At 33.9% G+C, this 13,190-nt stretch overlaps 4 protein-coding genes across 7 annotated transcripts; 3 read left to right on the top strand and 1 right to left on the bottom strand.

Annotated features, from left to right (window-relative positions):
* Nucleotides 1-577: 577 nt before the first annotated feature.
* On the top strand, nt 578-1,704 carry LOC108320528 (lamin-like protein). The gene is made up of 2 exons (XM_017551974.2): nt 578-883; nt 1,165-1,704. The coding sequence occupies exons 1-2, from the start codon at nt 724-726 to the stop codon at nt 1,491-1,493; spliced, it is 489 nt and encodes a 162-aa protein (XP_017407463.1). The 5' UTR covers nt 578-723; the 3' UTR covers nt 1,494-1,704.
* Nucleotides 1,705-2,843: 1,139 nt separating this feature from the next.
* Nucleotides 2,844-3,329, top strand: LOC128194038 (uncharacterized). The gene has a single exon (XM_052868608.1). The coding sequence runs from the start codon at nt 2,844-2,846 to the stop codon at nt 3,327-3,329; it is 486 nt and encodes a 161-aa protein (XP_052724568.1).
* A 1,756-nt stretch (nt 3,330-5,085) lies between these two features.
* On the bottom strand, nt 5,086-7,443 carry LOC108320462 (uncharacterized). Of its 2 annotated transcripts, none has more exons than XM_017551880.2 (2): nt 7,291-7,443; nt 5,086-6,820 (listed from the first exon to the last, which is right to left on the bottom strand). In XM_017551880.2, the coding sequence occupies exon 2, from the start codon at nt 6,792-6,794 to the stop codon at nt 5,244-5,246; it is 1,551 nt and encodes a 516-aa protein (XP_017407369.1). In that variant the 5' UTR covers nt 6,795-6,820; nt 7,291-7,443; the 3' UTR covers nt 5,086-5,243. The 2 variants fall into 2 exon arrangements, with proteins under 2 accessions (XP_017407369.1, XP_017407370.1); XM_017551881.2 differs by having other exon boundaries at nt 5,086-6,834.
* Nucleotides 7,444-9,065: 1,622 nt separating this feature from the next.
* On the top strand, nt 9,066-13,189 carry LOC108320637 (putative cyclic nucleotide-gated ion channel 8). Of its 3 annotated transcripts, XM_017552122.2 has the most exons (8): nt 9,066-9,268; nt 9,699-9,811; nt 10,024-10,612; nt 10,974-11,186; nt 11,331-11,641; nt 11,766-11,877; nt 11,988-12,224; nt 12,321-13,189. In XM_017552122.2, the coding sequence occupies exons 2-8, from the start codon at nt 9,753-9,755 to the stop codon at nt 13,053-13,055; spliced, it is 2,256 nt and encodes a 751-aa protein (XP_017407611.2). In that variant the 5' UTR covers nt 9,066-9,268; nt 9,699-9,752; the 3' UTR covers nt 13,056-13,189. The 3 variants fall into 3 exon arrangements, with proteins under 3 accessions (XP_017407611.2, XP_052724640.1, XP_017407610.2); XM_052868680.1 differs by having other exon boundaries at nt 9,066-9,811; nt 10,974-11,226; nt 11,299-11,641; XM_017552121.2 differs by having other exon boundaries at nt 9,066-9,811.
* The last annotated feature ends 1 nt before the right edge of the window (nt 13,190 follows it).

A 13,190-nucleotide genomic window follows, 5' to 3' on the forward strand; every position in this document is an offset into this window, starting at 1 on the left:
TAATTTGAATAAGTTAAAAAATATTCTAATAAATTTGATTAAAATGAAATATAATAAAGGATGAATTATATCATAACATATGAATTTAAATAAACTCTTTTAAATGCTTTTTTAAGTTTATTGTTGCACCAAGAAAAACATTTTTTTTAAAATATTTTGTGTAAATGGGTAATCAACCTTGTTATGAATGCTTAAGATTTAAGAATTAAAGAAAATCATGGAAAAGATTTAATTCAAATGAAATAACATGATATTTTAGCATGGCTATTTTTTTTTCAGAAAAAAGAAATGAAATTACAATAACTAAAACTTTACTATTTTTTTAATAATGATTAGTACATACAATGGCATTGTAAACATAAATGTACATCATCAATTAACTATAAACTATTACATACAATGCATTTATTAGTTTTATGATAATCATTTTAAAGTTTACAATACTAATAATAAATTTTACGTACTTTACAATATAATTTTTTTTATCACACTATTTTTTTAATCTAGAAAATATATGATACTTTTACTTACCACTCAACTTGTTTTATTTTTATAATGTTTTATCCAATGATTAAATTTATATCACTTTACCGTTACCCGAAGTTAGTAATACAGCGAAGCAGAATTGTCCAACTTGTTTGGCCCAAACGCAATAATTGCTGTCCTTTACCCTTCACCTCTGTTTCTAATACTACACAGAGCACAGAACAGAGCACAACAGAGATGAAAGGCTCATGGAAACTCCGATGTGCCCTCTTGCTACTCATCTCCGCCGTAGCCACCGCCACCGACCACATTGTCGGTGCCAATCGTGGGTGGAACCCTGGCCTCAACTACACTCTCTGGGCCAACAACCACACTTTCTACGTCGGCGACCTTATCTGTTCGTCAAAATCTCTCTTTCTCTATTCTACCTTTCTACAAACACTCTGCTCATGCAGTCATTCCAGATCCTTCACTTAACCTCACAGATCTGAAAATTTTTTCTTCGTTTATACATTTTCACTAAACCTTACAGATCTAAACATACTTTCTATTTTCTACTTTCATTACGGTTGCTCTGTTTTTCCTTACTGAAAGAGTAGCAAACAGTAAAAAGGTCCAATTTTTTTTGTGGTTCTTCCTTTTGGTATTGTTTTCTGACTTCCCATGTTTTCTTAACAGCATTCAGGTACCAGAAAAACCAATACAATGTGTTTGAGGTGAACCAAACTGGGTATGACAACTGCACCACTGAAGGGGCGGTCGGAAATTGGAGCAGTGGAAAGGATTTCATACCCCTGAACAAGGCCAAGAGATATTACTTCATTTGTGGAAATGGCCAATGCTTCAGTGGAATGAAGGTGTCTGTTATTGTGCATCCTCTTCCTCCACCTCCCACCTCTGCAATTTCTGCTGAACATTCAACGTCACATTCTGCTTCTCCTCTGCTTTTCAAACGCTCTCTGTTACTGTCTTCTCTTTTCGCTTGCTTTGGATTTCTCTTGATGTAGCAGCTGTTGCTCATTCTTTTCTCTTTCTTCTCCATCGTTGTATCTTCCTTGTTTCTTTCTGATTCATCCCTTTCTTTCTGATTCTCCTATGCTTGTTTTGTTAGTGCTGAAATTGAACATTTCCAATTCTGGCTATGGCAGTCTTCTCTGTAGTTTCGTTACAAACAAGGAGAATACGATCATCTAGAAAACATTCTCTTTTGGATTTAAAGTTCCTGCACAAATTTAAATTGTTTGTAACTGAAAGTAATCTTATTTCATAATTTAATTTAATCAACAAAATCCAAACTATGGTTAATAATTAAATATATCTACTTATTTACTATAAACTTTAGTTATAGTGTAATTTCGACATTTAAATATTTATTTATTCATTATTATTATTTTAACTTCATAAAATAAATATAATTTGTAACTTTGTAACAACCATTATCAGTTTTTTCATTGTTACAAAATTTTTTCCAACACTTTTGCTATTATTATTCATACATTATTATTTATATTACCATTTTCGTCATTATTATCATTAATATCATTTATTATAAGAACAATTATTTTCATTATAATTATAGTTACAAATAGTCATTAGTCGCTTGTTATCATTCTCACATTATTATTATCAGTATAACATCATCATTATTTTCAGTATCTTTGTTTTAATATTATCATAATATCTTGTTCTATTGTATAGTGAAAATCAAACACACCCTATCTTTGATATACGAGCGAGTTTCTTGCAAACCACTCTATAAATTAAAAAGCAGAGGAAGCAGAGCTAATGTGGAGGAATGAAGCTTGTAAGAACCAAGAATCGATTCGCTCATTCTTTCATCCTCCAGCATCAACAGTGCATCGTAACATCTGGATTCTGTGAAAAGCCATTGCAATTCATCACTATTAAGAACTGTATCTGTTTGAGTGTGTTCAATTAACTGTGTATTCCGATGGATCAGACCTCATTCTCCTCATTTGCAAAGCACTCATGCTCGGTTTCTTCCCCAAAGATTTCATCTTGAACTTCAAAACCCAAAGGGCTCCTTTATCGCCAGACACCATCATGAAGGGGAGCTTGTGTGGCTATTCCAACGGCTTGCTTCTGTGCTGTAGTAACAGATACACAACTGGTCGTGGATTTTTTGTGTACGATCCACTCGCCAAGCAATGCACCCATATACCTTCTTTTCTTGATGTAGAAGAGGAAAATCGGTTATACGCTGTTGGCTTTCTTTCTCATACGCATTACCCCCTAAAAAGGAGAAGGGCATTCTAGACGCTTCTTCTGGGTGGTGATTGTGAAAACCTTTTTAAGTATGAGTTTGAAGTGGAGAATTTTTCCTCCGAGACAGGAAAATGGAGACAGACATATGCGCGTTGCGTGGAGGGCTTTGCTTTCATTGGATGCTCAGTTTGGCGTATGGAGGGTACCTGTTTTTCATGGGGAGTACAAATATTTTTGTGTTTGATCCTATGGTTTTGTTTTCTTGTACTATTGATTACCCTGAAGATGCTGATGCAATGAATATAATGAGCTTTGGATACCTTGGATGCTCTGGAGGGAATCTTAGGATCGGTGAAATTAGCAATAATGATTTGAGAGTGTGGGATCTAACGTACCCTCTGGTATGGCGTCTGGTGCACAGGACCAATCTGACTGAACTTCTTCCCTCCAGATTTTGCATTAATTATGATAAGCATGTAGCGGGTTTTCATCCCTATGATGGAGACATTGTGTATTTGTACTCCTATGTTGATGGGGTTTTTGTTGCCAACCTACGTACAAACAATTTTTTGCCAATCCTGGTTATGAAAAATCAGATATTAGCCCCTTTCAATTAGAGCTCTCTCCAATTCCATATGAAAAAAATCATTGAAGTACTAGTGATTGAAAGCTCCAACCTCAAAGTTGGTTTAGTTATTTCAACCAGTTTTGATGTTTTAACACATAATTCTACTTTCTTGTTGATTGTTGATAGGAAACTCATGTTACTGTTCTGTTCTGCTCCTGCAAGGAAAACACAACATCCAGCTGTTGCTCTGTTTGTAACACTGAAAGCAGAAATTCCAATGCAAAGCAAGAAAACTAAGAAAAGACACATACCATCTGATCCTGATGTTACAACTGGCAAGGTGGATTTATGTAAGAACCATATTATTTTCATTTTGATACTCAGCATGAGTAACATGTTATTGGATCTCATTTTCTAGGTTGTGTATCCTTTGAAATTGAGAGCATATTTTTATACACAGCTGTTTTTTTCTCAAATTTTTGCAAGTATTTTTTTGTCTGTCCTTGAATATCAATCATCTAGTCTGAAAGTAGCAATTAATGTTCCCCGTTAATATTTGTGTCATTAAATAATTCAGCTTGAGAAATTTACAACCAAGGGAAATATACTACTGTGGGGGATGTGACATTTCTTTTACTGCTTGAGCTTTTTCATACTTTGTTGCTATCTAAACAATTTGTATTGTGTTGTGTGAAAAGCTGAGAACTTGCTCATGCACCATACTAAAAATGACTTTTAATTGTTTGACAGTGTAAATATTGCTAGGATACAAGAACAACACTCGTGAATGTGACTATAGAAATTGCCTTTACACAGACAACTGCTCCAGCAGGCTAACACAGTACAGATTGAAAGCTTTACAACAGTGTTGTGCATTACAGATCCAGTTACCTTCTTTCCTGGCCATGTAACGGCAACTTTCAACTTTGTAGTTTACTTAAGCTGTGGAGAAATGCAGATGTTAGAAATATTAAACTTTGATAGTGATATTTTAGTCTTAGTTAAAACTTGTTCCTGCAAATGTCAGTCATATGTTTCCATCTTGTATGAATTTTGAACTATTCCAAGTGAGATAACAAGTTTGGTTCTGTCAAAATGTTTAAAGCTGCAAATACAATGCTGTAGTTGGATTGGCCCAAGTTTCTTGGTGATATATATATATATATATATATATATATATATATATATATATATATATATATATATATATATTGCTTGAAGAACTAGCTATGCAACCTAAACTAACCATATTCATCTTTTAAATAAATGAACATTTAAAAAAATAGTTATTAATTTTGGATTCTATAAAATCAAAGCATCTAAACTTAACAATTTTAATTAATTCAATTTTAAGAAAAAATCAGATTACCGACTTGATATGATAAAACAAAATTGACTTGACCGCTGAAGCACCGTTAGACAGACAACAGCCATGAAAATAAATTAGGCTAATTTACAGACGCAGGGGAAGACCCCATTTGAAAAATATTTTGACAAACAATTTAAAAGAACAATGATAAAAATGGACGAATAAATGCATTAATCTCACACATAAATTGAGAAATTATACTTATCTTTCCTAAAAAAATCCTGGATAACTTACATAAAAGAAACAAGACACATTTCAGACAAGTTGGTTTGAAAAAAATAAAATATGATATGAACTTAGGTTATGTCCCTTATCTGACAATTACACCGTCTATGGCCAAGCCACCGAAAAAAAAAAGGTTGGACAGATGAACTGATTCAACACTGAAATAGTAAAAGAATGTTAAAGCAAGCGATTTGTAAGTATTGCTACTACTGCCTGCAAAATTACCATCTTATGATTCTTTCAATAAACCAACCATCAGGGGTTGCAAATTAACAAAACATAAATGGGAGAAGGAAAAACAAAATACACTACAAGAACAAAACCAAAGATTCCAGAAAATACTATATCAAAATAACAAAAAGCTTTGGTTCATTCTGTCATGTTGTCTTCTTCATCTTCATCTTCACTCAGATCAAGATCAGCCAATAATTCATCCAATGGAACAGAAGGTAGCTCATCGCCATCAGTCACCGATGCCATCTCTGATGGCTGGTACTCCTTGTTTCGGTACAATGATATGTTGAACCTCATATCAGGGTTTTCTTCCAAATCTTTCAAGAATTGTTCATATTCTGAGACCATTTTGTCTTGATCAAGTCTCCTATCATCAACCTCCATTTCAAGTGATTTAAGCTTCCATGACCGAGGCTTCCCACGTTTCTTTTGGCGCTTCTCTTCATAACTCTTCTTTATTAAAATTGCTTCAGGAATGTGCCCTTTGAACTTGTCCAACTCCATGTCATTACTATTAGCCCCATACAGATCATAACCAAGAGCATAATCACCAGGATTTAAAAGATGGCCCAGATGAGTCCTGATGTTAAATATTGTGTCGTTCTTGCCAAAATCCGACACACGAGCAACTTGAGCATCTGCTAAGCGATATTTTGTGCCACCAATAGTAACCTCCGATGAAACAACCTCCACATCCAGCACTATATATTCCACTAACTGTCTGCTAGTAAGTAATGACTTGAAGGATGTTCTCCAATATTGATCAGCATCTAAGAAACAGTGCCTCAGGGTAAATGGATCAAGCAAAGCAATGCTGTTGGTAACCTTGGTGCAAATCACAATAGGACCAATATTTCCCAAACTAACAGCAACTTTTGGAGGCAGACAGATTAAATCCTCGCGGCAAATGGAGCTGATTTCAACAGAAAATGTATATTTGTAGTTGTAGTTATTACTCTTTGGATCATGGGAAACTAGTTGCTTATCACTGCGGCTCCTTACGGGAGCAACTTTCCCAACAAACTCCACAAATTTAACTGCATGACTTCGATTGGAGAAGAAGAAGTCAATACCTTGTTCCATCTGCTTGATTCTTATGGCACTGGCAGCAGCACCATGCTTCAGAATTAGCTGCTCTAGATAAAAGAAAGTACGCCTATGAGAAACATGTTGTCTAAGTTGCACAGCAGCAACCCACTGGTCAGGATTAGCCTGAACCCTAGAACAAGATTCACACATATGCTCTTGTTGAACATACTCCACGGTATAAGACTGTTCAAGAATTGCTCCATTGATAACCTCTTTCTGAACCTTGACCTTGACTTTTACCCTCCTGGAATGGGGTTCAGTCCAAATAAACTCGGCATGTACCAACCTCACTTTACTAGAATTAAAATTTTTCTGCAATTTCTTCAAGCAAAATGTCAGCAACTCCTTTGATTCTAGCTGTAGCTTGACCCAACTTCTTGGTGGCTGCAAGTAACTCTCACACTCAGGGCAATGCACCAGCACTAGCTTTTTCAGTAATCCTTCGGTAATGTCAACTTCCGAGCTCAAACACTTCACACACATATTAGCAGCATTTGGCTGCATTGGAATTCCACACTTGCAGCACAAAACACTGCCAATTGTTTGATGAACCTTGAACATACCAGATCCATCTGCCATGCCTGATGAACTAAACATACTGATGAATTGAAGATATTATTCCCCTGTTCAAAAAAGCCTGTGTAAGCAAAAAGATTTAAGGAAAACTTTCAATTGTAAAAATACTAATAAACCAAAAGAAAAGTAAACAACTTGTAGGAATCGAAAACTCATTATGGAAATTATTAGGTCAAAAAAAGACACACAAATATGAATATAGTCTTGAGAACAAAATGCTAAGAACAATCATTAAAAAAAATCAGCATAAACAATAAAAGATAAAAAAAAATAGAATTCAACAACCCACATACAAAGATCGCAAACAAAGAACTGAAAGGAAAAACATATCATTTGAAGGAAAATAATTCCACCCGTAATCATAAAGTCAATGATAAATTCAAAAAGAAGAAATCTTAACAGAAAAATGACATTGGGAAATTAAGAACATGAAACCCGAAAAAGCAGAAGACAAGGGCTTCACACAAAGTACCATTAAATCACAAAAATATGATAAAAAAAGAATTAAAAAACTTACTTTGTAACAAAGGGTTGTAGAGAGATAGATCAGTGGTCTCTGCTGAAACTCAAGGTGAGGGTGGACACAGCGGCGTAGTAACACCTTATATGAGAGAAACCATACCCTTCAACACCAAAACACAACAAAACAAAGTTGATTACATATTCTAAGTCGGTGTCGTAACATAGTTTTCTAGTTTTGTGCTAAAGTACATGGGCTTGAGCCCAACTACTCTTAAGCCCAACACTTTCAGATAATAAATTATTATATAATAATATCTTTAAAATATTAAATAATAAATTATTATATCATAAAATATTAACTATAAATATTTTAATATATATTATAATATAAAAATATAATAAAATATTATATCATAAAATATTATTTATAAATATCTTGAAGATTTTTATAATATTTTGAATATATGTACAATAATAAATTCATAAAAAATTTTAAATTATACATAAATTATTCTAAATTAAAAAAATATAGAAATATATATGGAGTAGTTGTGCTAGTTTAATATTTTTTAAACAATAAAAATGTGAAAAAATAAATTATAAATTTTCTTTCATAATAATATCAATTAATTATTTTTATTTGATGGACGATGAAAAAAAAGACGATAAATATGTTTTTTTGTAAATATTATTATTTTCCTTTATTTTTCATTATTTTTATTTATTTTTTATTCTTATAAAATTTGAATAATTGATTTTAGTTTATTTAAAATATCAATTTTAGTTTAGTTTTGGTAAAATAGTTTTCTTCTATTTCCCTCAAAACATTTTAAATTACTTTTTTAGTTTCTAATATTTATTAACAATATTTCTTTTACAGAGTAATTTAAAAAACATTTTATTTATTTATTTGATGAATTTGAATTTTTCAATGATAAAAGGGATATTCATTAATAATTTATTATGATTGTTATAATTAATTTAGTAAGTCACAGACATCATTATAAATATATAAGATTTATTTATAAATTAAATTAAAATAAAGAAAAATACAAACTTACAACTTCCTATTTTTTCTTACATTTTTAAGATATAATAGAAAATCAATATTATACCTGTGCCACCATCCCTGTCTCTTGCTTTCAAATCATGTACCTATACTTTTAAATTTTAATATTATATATTACATTTGTGATCAAAATTATCATAAAAATGTTTTAAAAATATATTACACTTATCCACTAAAATAAACCTTGTATTTTAAGTATAGGAGAGAAGAGAAAGAAAATAAAACAGAAGATAATTATACTCCAAAACGGATTTGGACCGTTGACCTTTGTTTTGTACATCTCAAAACCACAATGCAAAATTTGAACACAGGAAAAACTTGTCACTAAATCGTTAAGGTTTCCATTCAAGTTAATAGATAACGAGTAATAAACAACAGAAATAAATTGAATAAACAATTTTTTTATTAAAATAAATTATTTAGTCTAATTCAATAAGATTTGCGTTTAATTGTATATTATGAAAAATCATCACAGTGAAACTTCCAATACACTGTTAAAGTCATCAATGCAAAATACCTTCATTTGGTTAATTTCGTATTAAAATATGTACAGAATCATCTTCTTCAAATTACCAGATGATTATACCAATTAAAGTTGTCTTATGTGACTACAAATTTTAAAAGAAAAGATTTCTATTGGTGAAATAGAAAATGAAATGGTTAGTAATAACTTGTAAATAAATTAGAAACATATATATATAAATAAGTCTAAAAATTGAAAGTTTTGTTGTAAGAATGTAGTTTAATTGTTGAATGTCTGTAACATCCTTATGAAGCAATGGACAGAGATTAAATAGCTCCAAATTTATACAACATAAATGTTGGCTCATGTTTTACCAAAAAAAGCAGCATGTCTGAAGACGCATGTAACTGCCTACAGTCCCTTTTTTCTCTCTAATTTCATCTCTTCCCATTCCTCCGCACTCCCAATATACCATAACATTGTACAATCAAAGCCTTCAAAGTAAGTTCCTCATTCTTTTTTCTGATCCAATTTTCCATCCTTCATGAATTGTAAAAGTAGTTCTATTCCAATTTTCCTTTTCAATCATGGAAATCGAAGGGGGAGGACCTGCTAGAAATGGACAACCCTGCATATGATCATGTCTTTCTCTATCTACATCTGGGAATGAAATTGTTGAAAAACATCATTATTATAATTGTGCATTGACATGGTTTATGAAAACGTACAATTCAAACCTTAGAAAGTCACATGTTTGATATCGATAACCCACCCTAAAATCATGTCAAATTTTTATTTCCTTCGTTGTTTTCAAAGCATTATCTTCCTTTGGATTTCATATGTTAGAGCCTATGTACAGAACAAACTTTCTAACATCGCTGTGATTATCTGCATTGTTTGAAATTGAGCATTAAAAATACTCTTATTTCAGGAAACTGCCAGATAGATTTGGTATTTCTGGCGGTCTCTATGTAATTTCTTCAAAATGTTTGACTCTGGTTACAAGTCACAGTATATTGGAGGCCAGAAGGAGAAGTTCGTAAGGTATACAATACAGAAGCACATTTATTTCTCTGCTGCTTATGTTTGAATGTAGAATGTTCAATACGATGATGTCAGAGTTCAAATTATATCGTTCCATGCAATTCGTTGTTATATCAATTTCATTTTGATTAATGATCTTTGTATAGTATGCACCGAAAGAGTAAGTTGTTAACGAAAGTGTCTCCGAATCTGACGTACAGTGGATGATGTAGGTTGGATGATCTGGATTCGAATTTGTCGTATCAATCAAGCTCAAGTGGGATGAAAAAATTAAGATTCAATTTAGATTCTCTGCCAATTCCTGGTCGTGGAAGAAAAAGAGCATCGAAATCGTTTAAGCTAGGAGTGAAGAAGGGTTCGGATGGACTAAAAACATTTGGAAGATCACTCAAGAGTGGGGTGACTACATGGGCAGTGTTCCCTGAAGACCTTAAAGTTTCAGAGAAAAAAGTGTTTGATCCTCAAGACAAGAACCTTCTGTATTGGAACAAGTTTTTTGAGATTCTATGCATTTTTTCTGTGGCTTGTGATCCCTTCTTCTTTTATCTTCCTTATTTCAACCACAAATCATTTTGCCTCGCCATAGATAATGAGCTAGCAAGTTTTGCTGTCACATTGAGAACAATATGCGATGCCGTTTATCTTATCCGCATAAGTTTTCAGTTCCGCACTGCTTACATCGCACCATCATCTCGGGTATTTGGACGAGGTGAACTTGTCATAGATCCTACACAGATTGCCAAGAGATACTTACGACGTTATTTCATCATTGACTTCGTTTCTGTGCTCCCTATACCACAGGTTTGAGACACTTGCATTACTGTGACACACACATACATACATATGTATATATATATATATATATATACATACATATATATATATATATATATATATATATATATATATATATATATATATATATATATATACACACATTCATGAAAGGTTATGTAGGCGTCATTAATACACAGAAAATACTAGGATTTATCGTCCATCTTCTATCTTTTTGTCCTACAAGAAGATTGTTTGCGGGCTTTTTCATGAACTACCAGCTGTTAAAGGCATAGGAATTTCTTCGAATGATATAAATTATGGACGAAGTTATATTTGCAAAATTTTTGTGCAAGAGGTTCATTTATTGTCTGCATGTTTGGTGCAGATTGTAGTGTGGAAATATCTTTACAGATCAGGACGTGTAAAGGTCTTGGAAACAAAAACGTTACTGCTGAGAATTGTGATTCTGCAATATTTTCCAAGATTTATACGTTTTTTACCTTTAGCTTCTGAAGTTAAAAAGACAGCTGGTGTTTTTTCTGAGAACGCACTGCTCGGGGCCATGTACTATTTGATATGGTATATGCTTGCTAGTCACGTAAGTTCAACTCTTGGATATAGCAAACTAAATCGTCTCCGTTTCTTTTGACCATACAGGCTAATTAATTCATGTTTGAAGAGAATTTATTAATTTATGAAGTAATAACAAGTTCATTCTTCTGACAATTCTCCAATGTCACAGATAACTGGCTCTTGCTGGTACTTACTAGCCATTGAACGTAATGACAGCTGCTGGAAGAATGCTTGTAGAGCAGTTGAAGGGTGCAATACACATTTCTTGTACTGTGCGAATTCGAACAAGCGTATGCCAGGGTATGACACTTGGAGAAATGTTAGCGAAACTGTTCTGAAAAGTCAGTGCTATGTGGAGGATGGTTCCTCAGAATTTAGCTATGGCATCTTCTCTCAAGCTATAGAGTCTGATATTGTTGCTTCCATAGAAGTTTTTCCTAAGTTCTGTTACTGTTTATGGTGGGGTCTTCAAAACTTGAGGTATATTCCTTGTCGTGTCTGATTCTCTAAAATTAGATTCGTCTTAAACTTGAGGTAACATGAAATTGCTATAGTTTCCAAATTTTCCAAGCCTAAAGCCCACCTTCTGTTTTGCGTTCCACAGTACACTTGGTCAGGGGCTTCTAACCAGTACATACCCAACAGAGGTTATGTTTTCCATAGTAATAGCTATCATGGGGCTTATCCTTTTTGCTCTTCTGATCGGAAACATGCAGGTAAACATTTATATATCAATGAAGATTATCAAATGTCTTCATTTATAAAAGACTTTAAGAGTCAGTTACTACCACGGTTTTAATCTTTGTGCTATTTTGCAACCGGACAGACCTACCTTCAATCGATGTCAGTTCGTCTTGAGGAAATGAGGATCAAAAGACGTGATTCTGAGCAATGGATGCATCATCGTTTGCTTCCTCCAGAACTAAGGGAAAGAGTGAGACGCTATGACCAATACAAGTGGCTGAACACCCGTGGAGTAGATGAAGAGAGCATAGTTCAGAGTCTTCCAAAAGATCTCAGGAGAGATATCAAACGGCATCTTTGTTTGAATTTAGTCAGAAGGGTGAGTGAATACTTAGTATAGTAGCCTGTGCTTTGAGATATAACTCTTCATTTCCTCGTAAGTCTAGTGAAAATGACGCCGTGTATTGTTGTTCAGGTTCCTCTCTTTGCCAACATGGATGAACGTTTGCTTGATGCTATATGTGAGCGATTGAAGCCTAGTTTATATACAGAGGGAACTTACATAGTGAGGGAAGGGGACCCAGTTAATGAGATGCACTTCATCATACGTGGGCGTCTAGAGAGTGTCACCACAGATGGTGGAAGAAGTGGGTTCTTCAACAGAGGTCTTCTGAAGGAAAATGACTTCTGTGGAGAGGAGCTACTAACGTGGGCATTGGACCCCAAATCAGGTGCTAACTTGCCATCATCAACAAGAACTGTAAAGGCTATAAATGAGGTGGAGGCATTTGCTTTGGAAGCAGAGGAGTTGAAGTTTGTTGCTTCCCAGTTTAGGCACATCCACAGCAGACAGGTTCAGCACACCTTCCGTTTCTATTCACAGCAGTGGAGAACATGGGCTGCTATCTACATTCAAGCTGCATGGAGGCGGCATTGCAGGAGAAAGATAGCAGAACAGCGCAGGAGGGAGGAAGAAGAATTATATGACTCTGATTATGACAACAGTGATGATTCTGCAAAAGCGTTGGTCAAGCATTCTGAAAAGGCTGCTTTTCCTTCTTCTAACCTTGGACTTGCTACAACCGTCTATGCATCTCGCTTTGCTGCAAATGCACTTCGTGGTCATAGGCGTCGTGATTCAAGTTCCAAGGACATACTCAAACTCCAAAAGCCCCCAGAACCTGACTTCAGTGATTATGATGAAAACTGATCCTCCTCCCCTTGCGGTTCAACTTGACTTGCAAGATATGCATTCATCAGCTGATATCACTAACGGTGTTAGCTTATGAGGTTCAACAAATTTTTGTTTGGGTAACCTAGAACACGAGTCTAGGTTTGTTTAATT

The sequence above is a fragment of the Vigna angularis genome, chromosome 9 (assembly GCF_016808095.1).
Source record: "Vigna angularis cultivar LongXiaoDou No.4 chromosome 9, ASM1680809v1, whole genome shotgun sequence".
Taxonomy (NCBI): Eukaryota; Viridiplantae; Streptophyta; class Magnoliopsida; order Fabales; family Fabaceae; genus Vigna; species Vigna angularis.

What these genes read in the sequence shown, in the direction of transcription:
- LOC108320462 (XM_017551880.2), bottom strand. Translation starts at nt 6,794, where the DNA reads ATGTTTAGTTCATCAGGCATGGCAGATGGATCTGGTATGTTCAAGGTT.
- LOC128194038 (XM_052868608.1), top strand. Translation starts at nt 2,844, where the DNA reads ATGGAGACAGACATATGCGCGTTGCGTGGAGGGCTTTGCTTTCATTGG.
- LOC108320528 (XM_017551974.2), top strand. Translation starts at nt 724, where the DNA reads ATGAAAGGCTCATGGAAACTCCGATGTGCCCTCTTGCTACTCATCTCC. An exon ending in CTACGTCGGCGACCTTATCT is followed by an intron (nt 884 to 1,164) that starts GTTCGTCAAAAT and finishes TTTTCTTAACAG; the next exon opens with CATTCAGGTACCAGAAAAAC.
- LOC108320637 (XM_052868680.1), top strand. Translation starts at nt 9,753, where the DNA reads ATGTTTGACTCTGGTTACAAGTCACAGTATATTGGAGGCCAGAAGGAG. An exon ending in TGGGGTCTTCAAAACTTGAG is followed by an intron (nt 11,642 to 11,765) that starts GTATATTCCTTG and finishes TGCGTTCCACAG; the next exon opens with TACACTTGGTCAGGGGCTTC. An exon ending in TTCTGATCGGAAACATGCAG is followed by an intron (nt 11,878 to 11,987) that starts GTAAACATTTAT and finishes GCAACCGGACAG; the next exon opens with ACCTACCTTCAATCGATGTC.